Source organism: Macrosteles quadrilineatus, unplaced genomic scaffold, assembly GCF_028750875.1.
Source record: "Macrosteles quadrilineatus isolate MER2022 unplaced genomic scaffold, UCM_ALF_1.0 Scaffold_19__1_contigs__length_3004403, whole genome shotgun sequence".
Classification (NCBI taxonomy): domain Eukaryota; kingdom Metazoa; phylum Arthropoda; class Insecta; order Hemiptera; family Cicadellidae; genus Macrosteles; species Macrosteles quadrilineatus.
This window is the reverse complement of record NW_026542612.1, coordinates 1,281,605-1,304,853: the sequence shown is the minus strand read 5'-3', so window position 1 is coordinate 1,304,853 and position 23,249 is coordinate 1,281,605. Positions and strand designations below refer to the sequence as shown.

The 23,249-nt window shown below is 37.3% G+C and overlaps 1 protein-coding gene across 4 annotated transcripts in view; it reads right to left on the bottom strand.

Annotated features, from left to right (window-relative positions):
• Positions 1-23,249, bottom strand: part of LOC129005330 (protein pangolin, isoforms A/H/I/S) — a 259,998-nt gene that overhangs the window by 211,987 nt on the left and 24,762 nt on the right. For all 4 annotated transcript variants that reach the window (XM_054434194.1, XM_054434190.1, XM_054434193.1 and 1 more), the window contains exons 2-3: positions 22,121-22,193; positions 2,670-2,770 (exon numbers count right to left, since the gene is read on the bottom strand). In XM_054434194.1, coding sequence (XP_054290169.1) covers positions 2,670-2,770; positions 22,121-22,193 — 174 coding nt within the window. The remainder of the gene's footprint in view (positions 1-2,669; positions 2,771-22,120; positions 22,194-23,249) is intronic.

Genomic DNA, 23,249 nt, shown 5'->3' with positions numbered 1-23,249 from the left:
GTCGTGCGACGTGCACCAACACCAACTGACATGTGGGATCGCTTCTCACCGGTACTGTATGTGCAAATGCGCCTACTCTTTGGACTTAGATTTGCAAGCATAACTCAAGTAGAGGATGTGTTTATTATGCTTACGTTTAATATTGTAACGATCTCCAATTACTAAAAACCAATTGCAGTAAAAATAAAAAAATAATCGGTGGTCGGTTAATTAATCACACTCACCTGGAATCCATTACATCGGAACGACGGTTAATTGTTAATTCTACCTTAGGAAGGAATTTGTGTAAGCTTCGTCGTAAATAGTATACGAGTATGGGTAATACTTCTGCAGTAGTTGATAATTTCAGATCCACTTTATCGCTAAAACAAGGAACCTATCCTGTTCAAGTATATCCTTACTTAAATTAATTCAACTCTAGTACTCGTCTACAATATTGAAATACATTTTACGACCGTGTGGCATTCGAATAAATTAATCCACCATATACGACCAACAAGTGGATATGAAAGAACATGGCACTTGGAGTAAAGTAGTGACCTCAAGCTGGAACATAATCAACAACCACTAAAACATTGGTTAGATCATCTGCGCGTATATGGACTATTTTTGCTCAGCTTCACCGATCCATACGTAACTGGCAACTATTTGTAGTACTGTAAATCTATAATAGCGATCGCAATGACAACTGATAACTCGTTGACAGTTGTTAAACCAAAGTTATTCTCTTCAGCGCAGTTGCCTAATGTGAAGGTTGGAAACACCGTCCTGATCGTAGAATGATGAGACATGATGTGGCTGCGCAGTTTTTGTTTGCGGTTGTGGGTCTATTTGTCTTTAACCTCGGCGCCGGCGCCTCCAGTCCTCTCCAATACTGGGTCTTATCCCCTATTTGTACCCTTGTTTGTCAGCGGACTTCCTGTCTTCAAGATAATCGACTCCACCTATTTTGGCCAGATTTAATGCCTTATTCTTTTACCTGGAAACTTCGCTTTCAAGGGTCTGCCCCAACACATTCCTTTACCTTGGTTCACATAATTATTTACTCGTGCATTAGTTTTCATACCATAAACGTTTAATAATTTAGCCTTCACCTTTGTTTATTGTCTAAGCGTTTTCGATTAATATCTTAAACTTTTGTTAACTGTTGCATTACCTAAATGATATTAGGTCTATACGTTTCTATAGCTCTAGGTGACGTTATTATTTCATCCCCTTCATTCGGAATATATTAATAATTCCACTACTCACAAGTTGGCAAGCACAGTTAAACCAGATGTAAATGGCATATTTGTATCCACCGATGTGCAAAGTTGGACGTATAAGGGTAACAATTAACAAGGACTTTCCCGAGGTGCCGGTGGGTCGAGGTATGTAGGCCTAGCGCATAATCTACCCGGGGATTTACATAGAGAGTGCGGCAACAATGCTCGAGCCTCACCCAGCGAGCTCCACTCTTATTGTCACCAGAGTCGCTCGGATTGATTGCCTTGTAAATAACGCCCTACTTTGAAAATATAGCCATAGCTGCGGTTGTATATGATGTTGGCGTTGTGGGAGGCGGAGACGGAGATGGTGCTGTGGGGAATATCGCACAAACGCTGGGACACATGAACCTGTGGATCGTCAATTACCGGGGTAATAGCCTCTGGGTCGGTTATGTCGCCGTGTTGTGGCGGAGTCGACATATATTGATATTATTATTGGTCTTGTTATCTAAAGCGGCGGATACTCCTCGCCCTACACTTCGCCATTGATAGTGCTGTTAGCTGTATCTAGAATAAGAACTATTCCACACCATACCTCCCAAGTTAGAGAGTAATACCCTTCGTTAGGATACAAAATAACAGACGTTTCAGGACATATGAAATAATTGTAAAGGGAGAAATTTGTAAAGAGAAACCCTACTATTTTTCTGACGACGACTGAATGAACAATTACAGCAGTTCTAAAGTCCGGACTTCTTGATAGGTAATATAGTAGATAAGTATTAATTTCACAGCATCCCACAAGTAAGCCGAAGTCAAATATAGACGACCGTCATCTACGTCAAGACCCTTCGAGCGTAGCCTCTGGACCACTCCAGAACTATCACGTCAGGAGAGAACTAGTGCGGATTAATTTGTAAACAGCCACTTTATATGTACATGGACTCAAAACACTGTAATCTGAGGAATATTAATGCAAGGCCTGTGTGTGCAGAGCCTGAGCCTCGGCCTAGGCCTATTTTCAACACCTCTAGCTGGGCGTGCCGGTGTGGGTCGGTGGTAGTAATTTGAAAAGATTGCCCATTGTTGGCCGCCTACAGGCGCTGGTAGTTGGGGCCTAATCAACAGACGATGACCATTGTTAGGCCACCTGCGAGTCGGACTACGAAAACATAACGCACAATGTCACCAACACCGCATGTAACATACGTCAATGGCTTCCTTTTGAACCAGTTTGGAAATACAGTATTATTTGTAAATGACAAATGTCAATGTCCACATTCCAAAATCCCCCTAAATAAACGTTAATCGCAAATTTACAATCTGCGCGTTTCATACAATAATAAATAGAAGGCCTTTTTGTAATAGCAACCCAGGAGGTTTTAAGATAATATACTTCTTATAAGTTGCCTATAAATCTGACTTTGTTGGAAACTATTTACTAACTACTGTATCACTCACCATTGAGACGGGGATGGGACCCGTGCCGTTGTGGTAGGGGTAGGGTGACACGAGGTACCCCATGTTGAATGAGGAGGTGTGAGGCGTTGGCTCCACTTTCCCTACAAAACAACGTAAGCATTAGTTAAAAATCTGCTGAAAACTACACTATAACTGAGTTTCAATAAGAACTGCCTGGTCAGACAATTATTTTACAGAGAGAATGTTGAGTAGGCCTATAATGTAGGCCTACACATTGCAAAAAAGAAATGTTAGAGGATGTTGCTGTTTGTCAAATTAGGACGTCAATTTGTGCCTGTTTGCTTGATTCAAAAGAATTGACAAGTGTAGACTGCTGTTTTTGTAATATTCTGGTTACCACACCAAGCCCCTCTACATTCAATCATTGAGACGTTTGTCCCGGTTCCGCTGAACACAAAGGCGCGTGAGCTGGTGAACTGTTAATTAGCAGGAAGCAATATTACAGCCCATTTTCGGAGATATTCCCCAGGTAAGTGCTAAGTGGCAATAAGTAGAAGATCAGTTTCAATTACGACCGTCACGCGGGGCTGCACGCACGCTCACTGCTCACTGCTCAGCCACTCCACTGTATATACTTACCTCAGCTCACCACACTCACACACACCATGTACATGCACTCATATTGTATGATCAGTTTTAATTACAGCAGTTTTATTGCTTTTATCACTTCCAGTTTTAGCTGGGGCAATCCAACAAACGTTAAGGTTATTTGTGTTCTTTAAGCAAATTTATTTACAAGGAAGAAGCTATTACCGTAGACGGTACAAAAATACCTCTGAGACCCTGGACCGATATCTATTTTGACTTTTTCGTTTTGATGAAATTTAAAAAATCTTTAATCGGCTTCCGTTTATGACTCAGGTTTTTAGGTGTTAACATTTACGGAATTGCATTTTACCAACAAATACCTTCAATTTTGATGCGCGTATCAATATGCTTACTTTTAAGATTTTCATCTGACTCCTAGTGGGCCGTTCCCCTGAGGAGGTAGTGTGTCACTGAATAACATGATAAAATTATTACTATACCCAATACCCAGTAACTTTGTCACAAGTTTTTTTTTTACCTCTATATGTATTGTTTTTTATTTAATATCCAACCGTCCTGGGATTTTTTTCTTACCCCGTATTTGTGTGTGTGAGTCCGTGAACACGATAACTTGTATAACTTTGGTCCGATTTTGATTAAATTTGGCATGAATATATTTGGCAGCTGGATAAACTTGAATGAGTTACCAAACCAGAGTTATCATCAGCAGGGTCATGGTAACGAAGTGTTAAATTAAAACATTGGTGATTTATCATAATTACCCTGAAAACCTGGAAACCCCATATTGTTATTAAAGCTTCATGCAAAACTTTAAAAAATGTTTTATTTTTATTTTGAAGCTTTGCTACTTATGCTTCTGTGCAATTAAAGTTTACGGAGAAAATTCCAATCAAATGTGCAACTCCTATGTTATTCTCATGGAGAAAAAGACAACTGTTGTCATTTGCTTGTCTAAATATGCATATTGATTTATATATATATATATATATATATATATATATATATATATACACGGCCGCGCCCGGGAAGCCAGTCACATAAAATATACACTGGAAGTCAGTCAGTTGCACCCCCCAATATATTTCAAGACTATGATATATATATAATATATGTTGGTAAATATCTTAAGCCTAGACATATCTGAACGTATATATCTCTTTTTTTCTTAAAAATACTAAAATATAATTACGTAAAAAATGCTATGCTAATGCAGTCACCACCGCATTTGCATGGGAAAGCCAGTCACGTAAAATTTGTGCTGCTAAGCCAGTCACTATATATTTTACCGCATACCACTGGAATCCAGTCACTGAAAATACACCCGGGTATCCCGTCACTTCAGTCACTTTCACCCCTGCCCTTCTACTTTGTGATATTTATTTGTTCTACAAGCTTGAAAATCCGCACCTCAAACAAATGGATTATGCTTCAGGCATTGAGCACTCTCATAACCCATCTTTCGCACTTCATTTTAATTAGTTGTCTTCCAGATTACTTAACAATTACTATTCTACAGATTAAATACCTAAATGTCAATGTAATCTTTGGTCGTCTTAATAGTCGTCCTGGCAACTGTGGATACAAATATGTACCGTACTAATTCGCAAGCGTAAGGTGGGAAGTTATTCCTTTATAGTCGCACAATTAGGCCTATTGTTGAGTCCTTGGAGGCAAGCGGCCATCTTGGATGATTTCAAAAAGCTGTAAAATTTACCGTCCAAAAATATTTTTCAAGTGTTTATAATTTAAATAGCTAGTATACTGTGGGATTAGAAATGTTCTTTGTAGTTTTGAATTATTCTCCAAGGGAGTCCATAAAATAAGTTAACGGTCACGGTCATCTTGGAGAAAAGGCCAACTAATACGAAAACAATATCCTGTGTTGCGCGGGCCGTAGCACACAAATAGTTTTCCCGCCTCAAACAATCAAAGGCGTGTGGAACAAGGCAAAATTCTTGTCTCTTTTGTGGCGAGAGGTAGGGGCGAGCCTAACGGGTTCCATTGATGGGCTACCCGGCTACCGACCGACCTGGGGTAGCGACTAGCGAGCCAGTGGATGGTTAAAGGTTCTGCCGGTTATTTCCATCTTATTGCTGGTTCTCGAGCTTTTTGAGCTCGTTGTACAGTGAAATATTACTTCCCTATTTTATATAGCCACAATCAAAGCAATTTTTACAAGAAAGAATGAAGATATAGACTCAGTGATGTGTGGTTACTTAATTAAATCATGTTCCTTGATTGTTTACCCTTTTGTTAGAACCAATAATCAATCAACTTATATTTCTTTATTTTTCGATTTATTATCTATATCAATTCAAGAGGTAGCCCTGTACCTGGTTAACAAATATACCGATTACATTTAACGTGTTTTCTTTGAGTTACGCCCCATGGGATTCCAAAGTTTCACAATGTTACTTGAATGTTATAGATTTGGAGCTTATGAAATTTGGAGGTTATGAACCGCTCTGTTTATTTAATATTTAAACGTTGGAGTTTGTGAAACTTGGACATTGTGAACTAGTGATTATTTGAATGTTATAGTTTTGGAGCTTATGAAATTTGGACATTATGAAACGCGCTGTTCATTTAATATTTTAAGCGTTGGAGTTTGTGAAATTTGGAGTTTATGAAACGCTCCCGTTTTGTCTGTACATTGCTCAGAATCATCAACTTTTAGATTATTTTTACGTTTTAAACATTCAAGAATCCGAAAAAAGTTTCATCTCAATTCCGTTATTATCTCAATCATCAATTATTATCTCAATTCCGTTGTTGTCTATCTTCCGTCTGTCACGGTCCAAAGGCCATTTTACGCGGCCTTCTCCTGAAAACGAGAGTACCTATCAAGATCCTCGAATCATTTTAATGTATCCACTGAATTGGCGAAAGTGTCTTTAGCTATTAAAATATGGCCTCGCTACTTTGTAAAAAAAACTTACGGACGTTTAAAACCCAATTTTGTGCGATTTTTGTCAAGTTTTCTCACAATGTTTATCACATAATCATCATATGAAATAGCGAACAGCTGTTCGGATCAAGATTATTTTTCTCTAGCTGTCACTGATATGTTTACATTGAATATTGTTTACAAATACCGCAATCATTTCAGATCAAGTTTCAAAAGCAAATCCAAACCAAGTTGGATTAAAACCGTTTTTCCTTACATGACGGATTTAATTAATCGCAAGTGCAATAATGTGTAGGGTAACCGTAAATGAAAATAGAGCTTCTTTGTGTATAGAATTTCTATCGAGTTTTGGGTTTATAACCGGGGAAAAGACTTTGACTCAGTGTTCTATATGCCTGGGAAACTTACATTTTTTACATAAGCGTTACCAATAGCTTACATATAAGGTTTCAACTCGTTGACGGCACTTCAATGGTGGTTGTGTAAAGTGTTTAGAGACAACTACAGTGGGTGATTGTTACGGATTATGCTCAAATCGTATTTCTAATGTGTCTTCTCAACGCTATGTGCTGCTCGCTGGACCATACGTCCAACAGACCAATTATCAATCTCTTGGGTTCGTAGGCTTAAACAATTATTCATAAGTTGGTAGCGCATATAACTCAGTGTTCCGTACGGACAGGCCAAGAGCACCTTTGATAGTGAAATTTCCAACCTGAATGTTTAATGGCGAGGTTGAGGTATAGTATTTTAACTATATATCGTTTGGTAAGTTAGGTAAGGTTAACCTAACCTAACTAACCAAACGATATATGGAATTAAACAATCGAATAATCAATATTACTAATTTAGTTGTTTGTGCCAACAGATATGGAAGTGTACCCCTCATAGATCTATTACGCATTTTTTTTTACTTGAAACTGTCAGATACTGTATTTGTTTGTATATAATAGTTTGGCTAGCATATCTGAAAATATGCAAACCAATAGTTTTTCTTTATTTAGGAAGGTTTCAACTGACCACTAGAGGATCCCCGTGCGTAGAACGGGCACACAATAGTAATTAATATTTAATTAATACATTTTATCTTACTAATATTATAAATGTGAAAGTTTGTATGTTTGTTTGTTTGTTTGAAGTTCAATCACGCATTAACTACTGGCACAAAAGATATACTGTTTTTAATTTATAAATAACTAGTGTACCTGTTGCTCGAATTCGAGCAATTGCGAAGCATTACAGGCAACTCAAAGATTATGGAAATACTCACGATCTACAACAACAGTTAGATATAATCAACATCTTTTGTAAATATCTTTTCTTTTTTCAAAAAGCTTATCTTGTTTTTTTAGTGTTTTCTACAAATTTTTCCCTCTCATAGCCGCATTAGGTTGTCTATGACAACGTTTATAAATAAAAAAAATATATTTCTATTTCTTCTACTTAGTTGTGTTCTATGACTTTTTCTATGTTTCCATTGTTTGCAAATTGATTATTTCAATGATTGCTCAAGAAATGTAGAAAATTGTTAATTCAGTTTTATATTTAACCTATATCTAATTGTCCAGCATTTTTTGCTCTTTTCCATTGTAATAATTACACCAACCCAAGTTTCGTCCACAGATGCAATATGCCAACAAATATCACCTACGTACAATCTCCAAGAAGTGTTGAAAAAGGCAGAAACCAACCCATACAATAGAAATAAGTTAACTCCAAAAGAAATAATTTTAAGAGTTACTGTGATATTAGGATTTTCCACTGATTTGGTAATTGGACATTATATTGCAAAACATGACACGATGCAGAAGAAAATCCAATTTAAAATCAGAAAACCCCATTGCAATTACTGTACTTCACTTTGACAAATTTAGTAAATCACAATTTAAATATTAACAGCTGTTTCATTCAAAAGTAGTGCAAATGTATGCATAAGGTCGTAATGTAAACAAATCTGAAGAGGCAACTTTAAAGGCTTCTGGGGCAGAGCCCCAAGGGAATTTACCTCGTTCCTCTTTTGATGGCTCATCTACAGACCAAGACCTTTCTTTAGAGACCCCTACCAAGTTTCTACGCCCAGCCGTTCTCTCAAATTAGCTATGACAAAACCCCGTTTTCCTCCATAAGAATAACAAGGGATGGGAATTTAAAGGCCACTGGGGCAGAGCCCCAAGGGAATTCACCATGTTTTTCTTTTGATGGCTCATCTACAGACCAAGACCTTTCTTTAGACACCTCTACCGAGTTTCTACACCCAGCCGTTCTCTCAAAATAGCTATGACAAAGAAAAACAGTTTCAAATTAATATATAGATTTGTCATATTGTGCGAATCTTGGTGATTTCAATTTGGTGATTTGCTTTTTTCTGCTGTTTAGGTGCAGTGGTAGAACATTATTATGGATATGGTAGATGTTTTATACTATATTATACCGTAAATTAAAGAAACGACACGACGAGTGTCGTTGTCAATAATGTCGTCTGATTCTGACTGATGTCAGATGTTACACTGAATCGGTCACAGGGATAATAATTAGTTGTAACCTACCACTAGCTTACCTAACTAAGTTTGAGTGTTGCTATTTGCAGTGTGGGATGATTGCACTGGACAGTTTAGCTATCTATTTCAGAAAAATAAAGTTTAAAATAAATCAAATTCTAGGATCTGTTCTTAAGTTGTGGCCGTTTTGAGATGGATGCTTTCACAGTTCAGTTTAGCCTAGCCTGAACAACTGGATTAGTAGCTTGACTTAGTGGTTCATCCATGTTTAGTTTATAAACACTAATCAATGCCTAATCTAGATTATAGGTGCCTTATTCTAGGCCTACTCTGTTTTAAAACTAATATACATAGGCATAAGCTTTATTTTTTGTATTAAATACTGGGTGCATCATTAAGGTAACTCCGTTAGGTTGCTTTTTATAAATAAATAATTTCATAAATCACTGATACCCTATATCATCTAAGTGTGCTCAGTACATAATGACACTCTCTCAAAAAAGTACTAATCCTAACCCAAAAAAATATAGATAGGTAGCTTTAGGCCTACAGAGGATGAGTGTTTATATTTATATCACTTATATTTATATATCTGTGGTTAGGTTTTGGTTATGTTTGCCTTAAGATGGCTATAAGCTTAGGACTAGATATCAAATAAACTCCCAATTAACTTATAGTGCAGCCTAGCCCTAATTTGTCAGTGTCAATGAAATAGTGCAATATCAAGGACAACCAAACTTGGATATACAACCATGTTTATACCTAAGGTTCCTTTTTGGTACTCACCAACAAGGATCAACCGTAATTATTTTCAGTCAGAAAGTGTCCTGAGTTTCCAGAAAATTGTAACTTATTACATTTTAAAAATTGAGGGTAAATTAAACGTTTCGGTTCTGGTTTTGGAGCGAGTCCAAGTTCTTGCAGTGACTAATACTTCAAAGGAAGGAAGGTGGGAAGATTTTCATACTACTAATAGCCTTCTTTGAATTCAGCGTGAAAAATACTGGGTAATTTCTATAGTTTCGGCCATTTTGGGGAACCAAACAAATTTTTAAAAACTCTTCTATCTCATCATTTCAGTACACTATGATATTATTATTTGAATAGAAGTTAAATGTCAAGAAAAAAAATACCGCAAATTATTATTTTTGGGATAGCATTACATTGACCAAGGAATACTCTCAAAGTGTAAAGTTTCCCGAACAAAGCTCGGTCCCCAGCTACTTGTCAAACAAAGCAATAATGTACGTTATTTCATAAAATTTGTACCTGAGAAATGTACAAATGGAAAATGCATTTCTCGTAAGTGTAAGCGAATCTTAAAATGATAGAATTTGTAATAATACGATCTTAAAACGAGCAATTCAGTATTCTTATTCAAAACACCAAACACCCGCCACTGGATCAAAATATGCCCGCACGGCGCAATCCGGCACGGTGGGAAGCCCCTCTCGTACAATTTAAATTACGTACATATACCAAAAATAAAAAATATGATTTAGAACATTTCGCTTTTTGTATACAGAATCCACTGTTTTTAAACTAACCTGACCAAAAAATTAAATAAAGTAGTAGCCGACAAAAAAAGTTCCGTGGAAATTTGCTATGTCACGTTTCATAAAACATGAAAATTAATCGACTTTATTTGAATATTTAAAATGAAAAGTACCGGGGGACCGAGCCGTGGCTCAGTATGTATATTTCGATTGTAAAAGCAATATAAAGGAAACTCGTGTTTTCTGTATAACTAATTTCGGCTTTTATTGTTTAAGTTTGAGTGGAATTTTAATTTACTATGATGTAACTTTAAATGGACAATGCAAAACATTAATTTATTTTAATCTTACACATTTCTGTTATTGTAAATAAATCATAGAAATAAAAAAAAATAAAAGTAGTATTTTTTTAAATACGTTCCTAATGAATGAATTAATATGCGATCACAGGTTAATACAGTAGCAATCAACTACACAGGATTAAAACAGCACAGTGTATGTAAGGGGTGTGATTTATTTCTTGGTACTAAATTAAGTCATTCTTCAAGTATAAGTAAAACTTCAGCATGGGCCTACTCTCTAACGTACTATCATATGATTGATTAGCTGAAGGCAGATAAGTCCAATTCAAGCTTATATTGCTTACTATAAAGATTGTTGTAATACAATTAACTTTAACTAGTGGTCGTCCAGTGGTCGAAAACTCGACCAAAAAAAATTTAATGTACAGGTTTCAAATGATTTAGGCCTAAAACTTTTTTTCCCCGTGTGAGTAACTAAGGACTTCTGGATAATTTAAATATGATATTTATATGTTTCTTACTCAGGAACAATGCCGTTCCGGGACACTATATAAATGGACGTTAACGTGATTATAAATTTGCATTTTACATAGTCAAAATACAATAGGTATTGCGCAACCGTGATATGTTAAGTCATTAACCTTGGTTTACTAATAAAAACTACACCGTATGCTTACTCAAACAAAACAAAACTTGCTTACTGTACAGTAGTAAATCACGTAAAGAACAAAACAAAATGAAAATGTAGACTAGAAGACTACTGATACCGTAGTCATCCTAGGCTACTACTACATGATGTTTCAGAACAGAAGTATGGGGATAAAAATATTAAATAACTCATAAAACACCATAAAATCATAGTACTGTACTTAAGTCTTTCTGGTAATAATAACAATGATAAAAATAAGATAAAGATAAAAACGATGTAAAACACCTCTTATTATTTCTCTTTGTTCTATTCTTTCATTGGTTTCTCTACATCCACAAGTTGTCATGGTTACTAATCACCCAACGACCCAACCACAAAATATTGTAGTGTTGTGACAGCAGACAGAAGCAGACGATTGTCAGTATGTCAGTGTCAGTGCACGATTGTCAGTCTGTAGGTGCGAGCGTATAGGTTGACCTTGACGATACTGATCGATATTTCTCCGTTTTGCTTCCATCTTATTTTTGTTAAATGAACTGTAATATTTCAATAATTGGGAACCTACTGCACATAAAAATTACCGTAAATAGTAAAATATATCGTTCATATCGAAATATTAGACTGAAAAACGTTAAAGTTACAAATAGATAACCCATTATGGTTTTTATTCAATGACCGATGTATTATACAAAATAAATTATAACTTTTTTTGATATTAATCAACAGCATTTATTACAGCTTGCAGCACTTATTGGTATATATAAATATCCCAGTTACTATTAGTAAAAAAAAATAAAACACAAAATTGTGTGGCCATTCAATTTTTATAAACACAGTGTTAAACATTTGACTCTGCAGAATACCGGATGGTAAAGAGTGTTTGGTTTCAAGAAAATAAAATAAAAAATAGTTTAACCTGCTTTACTATTTATTTTGAAAAATAATAGATAGGAAACCATAAGGATAGGTATGGGATTGAACTGAAATAATTGCAGGAAAACTTAAATCGTAAATTCCACAATCTGTACATTGTTAGAGAGCGAGAGAGAGAGAGAGAGAGAGAGAGAGAGAGAGAGAGAGAGAGAGATTTGATAAGGAATCTGAAAAGTAAACAAATAATCGTTTCTGGCGTTCGTGATATTGTACCCCCCTCCCCCCACCGTATTTGCACTCTTGACCACTTTTTGTTGCTTCCTTATCATTCATCCGTCCCAAAATATAATTCCTGTAATAGTTTGTTTGTAAAATTGAAATTATTATAAAAATATTTTATCTTTCGAGTGTAGTTTCATGGTTATTCTTATCAGATAGAATAATATCGTTGTCATATGTAATAGTTACTCCTTCGCGTTACGCAATTGCGTAAAAAACAGTTCCAGTATCTCGGACAAGATTCACGTATATTTCTCGAGATAAAGAAAATCCGTATAGTTCCCGGTCCGTGGAAACACTGTAAATACTAGGATAAAAAATATTGTATAAAGGAGAAGTTGACTCAAATTTCAACTGAAGGTAAAAAAAATCAAAATAACTTAAAATATGAGATGATGAACGGGTAGGATCAAGATTCAACCAATTATAATTAATTAATATTCGACGATCCTTATTAGAGGTGCATCATATTTATTTGGAGTATGAACATGTTTAAACATTAACACGTAGTTAATCACTATCCCAACACAAATAGTAACAAGGAGTAAACGAAGGTTACAGACCGCTGGGTTTTACCGCTACAAAGTAGGGTAGGGTGCCGTACTGGCTACACTACTCCACGATAGAACACACGATGAGACAGTCTCCGCATTGGTATTGCAGTTACGCTTATCGACACAGGCAGCAGCACCGGTTTGCTGTTTTCATACGTATAAAGTGCACGGGAAGCCATACCTGACTGGCTTATGGGAGAGCTGACTGGCTTTCGGGCGGGTGACTGCCACACCGAGTAAATTACCAGCGCACTGACTGCCAAACCGGGTGGGCACAAAAGTATATATATATATATATATATATATATATATATATATGTGTGTATAGTTACTGATCAAATTTGGTATAATTATTTATTTCGTCATATTATACTATCATCATTTGATCAAAAATCGCCTTTCCCCTTCCTTCTAGCAGGAAATCTAAATGTTAATTACATGGGGCATAAATATGACTTGTTTATGAAAATATATGAGTTAAAAATCCCATCAGACAAATTGAAAGATGGGGGTATTTATTTTTATTGTCACACTGGGTAATGGATTTAATGATGGATAGAGTTAATGAAGGAGGATTTTCGATTTATTGTAAGATTAGTGTTTTAGCTAGTAGGGGGATACAAGACAGTGGGAGTTATTGTCGGCTCGTGCCACTCCAGACGGTCACTTTTAATTAGGTAGGCAATATTGCGTGCAGCTCGGTATTGGGCAAAGGTAGCAATCGTGGCACATTTACTCGCCCTCGCCCTCACCTACCTAGTCGTTATGTATTAAATCCTACAAGCATGCGGTGTATTGTTAGTGATTACGTAATTTACACTTGGTAGAAACAATTATATTAAAACCATATTATCAATACAGTAGCTAGTAAATATAAAAGGACATTATTAATAGACAAATATATCTTTTTAACATTTGCAAGAATCGTAACATTAACAAGGACATTTAAGCTCGTGTCTACTTAATTAATCTCGATATTTCCAATTTGTACAGGTCCATCCATACAACCCGTTATTTTACGGACGAAACAAAACCGCCCGGGGAACGAGTTATCCGGGACTTTCTGCAAAGCGGAAAATTTATAACGACACCAAAAAGCGCCAAAACAGGCTGGCTAAATCACACACATTAGCCGCCAGAGTGGCCGGTTATAAATGTTACCTGTTGGCAGTGAATCTCTATAGCCAGTAAGGAGCCCCGGGCACACAACGCAGGTGTCGAAACAAATGAACGCGGTCGCTCATCTGTTTATTATAATGACGCTCAGCTGATGTACAGTAACGAACCATGACCAGTCACACACATCACACCTTGACGTAGTTTGGATGTGGGAGGCTCAGACCCAGTGGTCACTGGTCAGTACTGCAGACGCAGCCTCCGCACAGACTGTACCGCGGACTGTACCTCCAATATGTAATTATAACAAGCTATTCTATCAACCGGACACACAACTAGAGGTTGTAAACCACGGCTTATTTTATGACCGCCATTCTTTTCCACCTTTTTACGGCTCGCGCTCCTTCCACTTTTGGATTCTATTATTTGTTTTTTTCCGTTACCAGCCGACAGCCGAGCCGAATTGATAAGGGTATACTTTTGGACCGTACGGCGTATAACGATACAGTATTTCATTACAGTTCCAGGGAGCGCGGGTTAGCTAAGCCTTGATTGTCCGGGCGGGTCAAAGCAATCAGCTGATTACATTTATCACTTAACAGCTGTTAATCGGGTTTAGATTTTCATTGTTGATTATTGTTGGAATCAAATATGTCGATTGTTTATTTTCGTAAATGCGATAAAGTATTTTGTCCGTTGATTTACTTTGTTATCGTGTCACGTGTTTGTATAAAGAGCTGTTTCATTTTAAACGTGAAATCAGATAACATGATTATTCATGTATCTTTTAAAAGTAAACAGTAGCCTAGTTAGTAACAACAAATTTGTTTTTATTATGTAAATGTTATTAAAACAAAATCAAGGTAGGTACATATAGATCACCAATGTTAATAAAGTAACGGGAAACGTATATATTATACCGTCTATATTATAGACGTAACATTAATGTAAGCATTAAGTGGTTACATATAAATAGACAATTACAAAAAAAAAAAAAAAAAAAAAAAAACAATTAATGTGACGCAAGCAGTGACAGCCATGTTGGACAGTCCCTGATAACTCTGGCTCTGGCAGATAATGTATCAGGAATGTTAATGCTAATAGTGGTGATAATGAGAGAGATCACTTCGTGGCGGCTGACTATAGACTAGGTAGGCACAGTTGATAATGCATTTAAACAAGCAGGTCGAGTAGTAAAAACCCCCGCCGCAGTAAACCTGCAGACTAAGCGAATTTCCATTTACCAGTATAAATAGCATTATGTTTAACAAGTACCTACGTTTGCTGCTACAGGGAGGGTAAAAAAGTGTGCTTTTAGTAAAACATGAATAGCTTAGTAGAAAATAAATAAATTTACCAAGTTTGATCAAAATATATGCATAAACAAGCAAACTACAACAGTTTTCTTATTCTCCATTTAAGAATAACATGGGAATTTTAAATTTACAATGTATTCAATTTTCTCCCTAACCAATACCCGTACGGAAATACTCCAATATACTTTATTTTTTGTTTAAGTCCTTTGAAATGGTGTAGAGAGAAATTGGAAAATTTTTATGTTTTTACGGTCAAAAATTAGAAAAACCAATTTTTACTCCAAAAAGCCCCCCCCCCCTCCCCGTAAAACCCCATTCCCATTGTCCGATTATGCTGGTTCGCGAACTTAATCAAGTTTATCCCGCCTTACACCTTCAAGGCCTCTAGGAACATCAAAATGAACAAGTATATCGGTCCCGGGCCTAGGTGTTACCGTGCCACCTACGGCAATAGCTACTTCCCTGTAGGAAAATTCGCTAAAACAGATCATATCAAACTAAACTGTGTCTTCGTGGTTGGTTTACATTAAATATAATGTTCAGTATGCAACTGACCTAGTACTGTACTGTAGAATTAAGACTTTCAGGCTCGGTCCGGACAGGTAACTTGCCTCAATTTAACTTGAATCAGGGAATCCAAATAATTCAAATATTAATGTAAGCATTAAGTGGTTACATATAAATAGACAATTACAAAAAAAAAAAAAAAAAAAAAAAAACAATTAATGTGACGCAAGCAGTGACAGCCATGTTGGACAGTCCCTGATAACTCTGGCTCTGGCAGATAATGTATCAGGAATGTTAATGCTAATAGTGGTGATAATGAGAGAGATCACTTCGTGGCGGCTGACTATAGACTAGGTAGGCACAGTTGATAATGCATTTAAACAAGCAGGTCGAGTAGTAAAAACCCCCGCCGCAGTAAACCTGCAGACTAAGCGAATTTCCATTTACCAGTATAAATAGCATTATGTTTAACAAGTACCTACGTTTGCTGCTACAGGGAGGGTAAAAAAGTGTGCTTTTAGTAAAACATGAATAGCTTAGTAGAAAATAAATAAATTTACCAAGTTTGATCAAAATATATGCATAAACAAGCAAACTACAACAGTTTTCTTATTCTCCATTTAAGAATAACATGGGAATTTTAAATTTACAATGTATTCAATTTTCTCCCTAACCAATACCCGTACGGAAATACTCCAATATACTTTATTTTTTGTTTAAGTCCTTTGAAATGGTGTAGAGAGAAATTGGAAAATTTTTATGTTTTTACGGTCAAAAATTAGAAAAACCAATTTTTACTCCAAAAAGCCCCCCCCCCCCCTCCCCGTAAAACCCCATTCCCATTGTCCGATTATGCTGGTTCGCGAACTTAATCAAGTTTATCCCGCCTTACACCTTCAAGGCCTCTAGGAACATCAAAATGAACAAGTATATCGGTCCCGGGCCTAGGTGTTACCGTGCCACCTACGGCAATAGCTACTTCCCTGTAGGAAAATTCGCTAAAACAGATCATATCAAACTAAACTGTGTCTTCGTGGTTGGTTTACATTAAATATAATGTTCAGTATGCAACTGACCTAGTACTGTACTGTAGAATTAAGACTTTCAGGCTCGGTCCGGATAGGTAACTTGCCTCAATTTAACTTGAATCAGGGAATCCAAATAATTCAAATAATTCATTGGAAGTGAAGTTAAAGTAAACTTTAGCTTCACTGAGTAGGATTCTACGGTATTGTAGCAGGAATTCATCAAAATATTAAAAATATTGCCATTTGCTGAAACCTAGCCGATAGGTTACCTCTCCAAGAAGTTCCCCCATTTCTAAACTTGGTCATTGGTTTTGTTTTATTTTTCCCGGAGGGTTCCCTACATGGGTCTCACAGAATTCCATTCACCACAGCTAATCAATGGAGTGTCTACAACATACAGTTTGTATAGTTGAGATACACTCAAGGCGTGAGGCTGTGCGGTGCGCCAACCGCCAACCTGTATTTGCTCAGGCCGCTGAACGTGTGATTATATAGAAGAATAAAACCCGGCCAAATAGTAGAGGAGGACCTACACAAACAAACACCACTATAACTATCGGCCGCTAGAATGGCGTGACTAAATTATGAGTGACAAGGGTGTAGGTCAGATTTATGGGGGTGGGACTTGCATAACTCAAATATTGGGGGAGGAGGGACTGGCATTCTTCTGGCGCAGGGTCTCTACCTACTCAGTAAAAAATCCTAACTGTTCCCCCCTGTCTGCTAAGACTGCACATTAATAGGAACTGATGGTGTGCACGTTTGTGTAAAATAAAAGTGAAAGTATACAATAAAGCTCTTTGCATTTGTAACCTCTACATCCACATTTGTTGTAGGCGTCCAAAATAAATAGGCCAACCATTCATCCAAAGTTGTGGATAAGGTGGAAAGCGATTAACTAAGGTCTGTTTCCCCAATAATAAAAGGAAACATGGGGATCCATTTCTGTACCAGTGTTATTCTTAGGGCTCAAAAAGTGGATACAGACAATAATTTGTTACCCGGGAGATTTCCAGGGTATTTAACAATTAGTAAATTGTGTTACAACTACACAATAAGTTGCAGGACATTCTTAAGTATTATAGGAATTTAATTTGAATTCATAACATATTTGTCAAAGAGAAATTTGCTTTATTTGGCATAGTTATTTATTTATACCTATGCTATTTGCAAATAAAACTGACAAAAATAATTTTTGTGAATGAAACCTTATGTGAATTAATAAACCCGTTAGTTCCAACGGTTCCAACATGGAATTAATGGTATGTTTAGTAATTATGACGTAATAGGAATTAGGAACGTATTAGGAGCATAATCCATTTAGAAAAAAAACTCTTGCTATTTACAAACGGTGTACAGTACTGTATTTGCTAGTAATCTAAAACGAAAAATCCTAGGGTGTCTTACACTCCGTTAAATTTCATAAGTCGTACTGTATGTAGCTAAAATCCAACCTGCAGGCTTCAGTATCCAATAGTCAATGCTGCAGGCTTTAACGGCGTGAAAGCTTGAGAGTTAAGAGCCGTAAATGAAATTTAGATAAACACAAGCGATGTAAGTACAGTAAATGCGAGAAACTATTTACAACATGTTGTTACATAAGCACCATAAGTCGACAACAGCGGTGGAGACAGCAAGTCATCCGACGTGTTACACCCCTGATAGGGAGAGGTGTGGGCCGAGTTTTTGTGACACTGCCTTCATCTATCAGCTTCTACAATCGTCTCGTCCCTCCACATCAGCAGCAACACCCCCGCAGTGTGCGGTACTAGGAAAATCTCCCTAACCTCCACTACACCTGCATCTGCCTAGCAGTTGATGGCAAAAGAGTAGAGTTCCGTCAAAAGTGTGTTATAGAAGGTTTTGAAAAATTGTATTAAATGGAATATCAGTATTTTTACAGAATTAGCAAAGCAAATCAATCAATCAGAAACGCTATAAACGAGGAAACCACAAATGGATTTCCCGTAACATGAAATTTGAAAAATTCGAGATAGGCTACAGTAAACTTAATTTCAAACCCACAACTTCGCAATATAAGGTTGTAGTTCGAACACGTATCATGACGGCTGGTCAGCGCAAATTGAATCATAAGATGACAACACGTAGGCAATGCAGGGTGCCAGAGATACAGGGGGAGGGGGGCACGTCTTGGACACGGCGGTAATCAAATAACTGACGGAATGTGGCGTCATTAAATGCATCGGTCACGGCTGGTTGTGGCCACCCGGGGGATAACCACCCCTCAAACTGCTTCCGGAGGAGGAACTAGCAACAAATACATCACCATCACTAGTGGAGTGTCTAACAGGTGGCGATCACCAACAAACAGTCACTAGGACTGGTAGGCCTATACTTTCTAAACTGGTGAAAAATTGTCTGAAATAGCACGCGGCCCTTCCTAGATCAGAAATTAACAAACCTACCTGCGTCAAAATTACTCACGTTGTGCAGATTCACTCAAACGTGAATATACAAAAACGCCAAACATATTCCATCCGAATTAGATTGAAACACCAAACTCGACTCAAACTCCTCTAAAGCAAACATTTAAATTCCAACAGCAATATTAACGAATGAGACATCCAGACAGATTAGGTGATCCTAAATTGGCGTTTCGAAATAATTTACAAACAGGCGGCGCGGCACGCTTGATGTTTTTGGTGTGAGTATTACTCCGGCGCGCAACCGACAATCGGAATCGTCTTGACAGCCGACTAAGCAATTTTCAACCTTATTACAACAGTGATTAGGGGCGAAACTCGTCTGTCAGCTCGTTCCATTATAAACACATGCTTAGCTCGCCTCGGAACGAATCGGGGAAAATATACACTCGCGTTCATTAACATAATTTCATCTTAATTTATTCCGTTAGCAATTTACTAAACGGCTTGTCACCGACCACATCGTGAAATTGGTATAAGCCCAAATTTGACGGATGGGTAATGACAATGACCGGGCGCAGCTGACTATTACCATTACCACCACCCCCTTGTCTGAGTATTTATTACAAGACTTTAATGTAATTTATAACATGATATCTGTAATGTTTTTTACCAATAGCCTAGGCCTGCTTAAACACATAACATTTACATTTACAAAACCTAACCCTTTGACGAGTATGTTATCATTTGACCACGTCTGGTTGTGCCAACGAAATTTCGTGGAGCTTATCAATATATAAACAGACGAGCCGAAACTATGCCTACACGATTGCACAGTATTGATAAGATATAAGCAAAAAGGCACTGGACATATTTACGTAATAGTAATTTATGATAAGAACTGGGCACGCCTAATAGCATAGATAAAAGGAGTATATAGATATGTCTACTTCTTTTAATCTATGCTAATAGTGACAGTACAAAAACTCGATCTAAATTTAGATGCATTTTTTCTAACGAAAATTGCTTCCGATTAAGATATTGATTACACAGTTGCAATAAGAATTTTTCTACTGCTCGACGCTTCCAATGGCACTCGGACCAGCGGAAGCGATAAAAATAACAGCTGCTTTGTCTAATTAGAAGCAGAAGCAGCTTTGCATGCGTCGCGAGTATCACTGTTTGGCGGGTACAATTTGCGGCAGTTAGTCTGTTTTTGTGGTGGCTGACTCCTAATGGGGCTTGAAGCTACCATTGTTTACAAGTAAGGCCGAGCTTCCGGTACAGTAGACCATAGACCAGCAGAAGCAGCATGTCGCTCTGTATTTCTGTTGTTTATCGGTCTACAAAGATAGGTTGAGACAAATAACTGGGTCGCTGTAAGACCCCTTTATACCCACAGTTAAATTAAAATAAATTACGTTTAGAATGACAAGTATGAGTACTCAAAAAATTTACTGAGAGCTTAACAATTGGGGTTACATTTAGAGGTCATTTCCGTTCTCAGATCTCACGTCCTCTAACAAAATTTAGTTTATTAACCTATACCAAGAAGAACCTATTTTAATTTATTGCCAAAGACAAAAATATTAGATTAATTTATGCTTGGAGTGAAGAACAATATGGATTACATCAAACATTGTTTTTTTTTTATGTGTTGGGATTTTTTTTTATATATTCAGTTAACCATGATAATTTATAATACTAAATATTTAATTCATTAGTGTTGTGAATTTTGCAAGTAAAAGGTTGAACTAGTACGCACTTGTACAAAATGTCATTTAAATGTTTGGAACGTAAATCAATGGGCCTGCTTCAAATTTGAAATATGTGACATAAAAATAAAGAGAATCTTTCGCCAGGTGTGTGAGGTGGGGGGTGGGGGCGAGGGCAGAGTGGCGGTGGAGCGTATTTCTCGTACTACGCATATCACCGACTAATTGGAAGATATTCTTGAATGAAGCAAAGTGCCGCCAGCCGCCAGCCCGGCCCCGGTAGCGGATTCCTGCGGGACGATGTTCTCAGCACTGCTAGTACACGCTTTCTCCGATGCTTAGACGACCTTCAAAACCTCTAAGCAGCCGGAGCCCGGAGTGGCCCAACGAGCCTAACCTCCAGCTCATTCCAAACTCGACATGCTTCTTTTTCTTCTTGTCCCCTCCCTCCATCACTCCGTCTCTCTCTCGCTCACCAAACTAGTTTCTGTCTTCGTCTCTCGCCGGTGCCCGGTGCTCGGTGCCCGACGCCCGCGCCGCTGACCCTTTGTTCCTCCGCATTTGGACAATACTAACTAGAGACGCCACTTCTCTCATTCACCTCGCCTTATTATAATTATTCCGCGTTACCCGCGCTCTATAATTTGGCCTCGGCTCTTTGTTTAGTGGCGCCCCCGATGTTGACGTTTTTACGCCGCGGTCGAGCGAGGAAGCGGCCGATATCCTCAATTACCTGTGGAGGCTCTGATTAATTTACCTGATGGGTAATGGGTGATAATTGGCCGTGAGAGGGAGGGAGGGTGTAAGAGATGAGTATGAATATGTAATGGCTTAGCCTACACGCTCACACGCACTTGCAGTAGTAGGGTAGCCTGGACGCCTAGTTTACGTGTAACGTAATTTGAATTTTGTTCAAATGATATTTTTGCCATCGTGGAGTAAATTCTATATAAAAATTAAATAAATTCTACGTAGAAAGTAAATTTAGGAGAATTTGCTTTTTCTGATACTGGCTGTTGTAGTCCAATATGCTGATGATGCTAAACGGCCGTTAAATACTCTTCTGCCTATTATAATTAAATTACGAGCCATCAAACAGCGTTATACTGTAATATTCCATAAGACGAACAACTGGCCTCGTATACATTACTAGATCAACACTAAAATCTATTCCGCGTGCTACTCTTGCAGTACTACAAGTATGTAGGCTATATTATATTGCATATGTCTATAATATAACATAAAGGACTACTTACCAAACACGGGACTAAGCTCCGACCTCGAAGCATTTTTACTAGTAGAATAAGGTTGACCAGAGACGACTTTTTCCTGCAAAAAAGAAAGTGTATCACCAAATTATAAGGGCAATCAATAAAAAAACCGCATAAGTGTATATCAGTATAAATTGAGAAATGTTAGTTTTATAATAATCCAAACAGCACGGGAAAAGACTTGTCTAGACGTACCTATAAAGGTTACGCAAGTACATATATTTAAAAGTAATTACATAGGAATAGGGAACACATGTATGAGTGTCTCTCGTAGAAGTGTAGGAAGACTAAATGTCACATACACAAACACAATAGTGTGGTGCTTGTAACCCATTCGTTACCACGCAAAAGAGGCCGTGAGTCTTCAAGACTTTACTGAATAACTAAAAATGTCAACGGATTTAACGAAATAACTCTAAATAACCTCACATTATCCTATATTGAGGGGAAGCTATATTAGCTATTACCTCCATTACTCAAAGGTTTCCCGCCGTAATTCTTGCGACTGTTTCGCAGACATCAATTAGCAAAGGGTGGAGCGGGTGGAAGGAATTCACACATCAAGTCAATTAATGGAAACGATAAGATAGTGATAGCCGTTATCACGTTATCAGGGGGGTCTCCGTCGCCACTACACAGCCAAGGCCACGGAACAGTGACCACAGCTGAGTAACAAGGCAATTAACAGCTGTGAGTACAACGCCAGCCTAGCCGCTGTATGAGTAATACTAACTAACTATGAGTGCGATTCAACTGATTACGTAGGTAAAATATTGTTATATGTATTCAGGACGAACAGCTCTGTTGTTTGTTTAATGCAAAATACAACTACCATGCTACAGAGTTGAGTAAAAAACAATGAACAGTCATTGGTAAAAATTATTAGCCTACCTAAATAATTGGTAATGATCGAAGAATGCATTACTTCTTTTAACAATAGCATATATTACGACGTTGCATATAAATTGCCTCAGAATTAAACTGTAATCAATTGGATTAACAATATTCAAAATTGAATTTGATGGAAAGTTCCTCAAAAGATATTTAATTTCAGTACTACTGAGACTCGCTCATTACATACGTTACGGAGAATACAAAAGACAGGTGTTCAAAA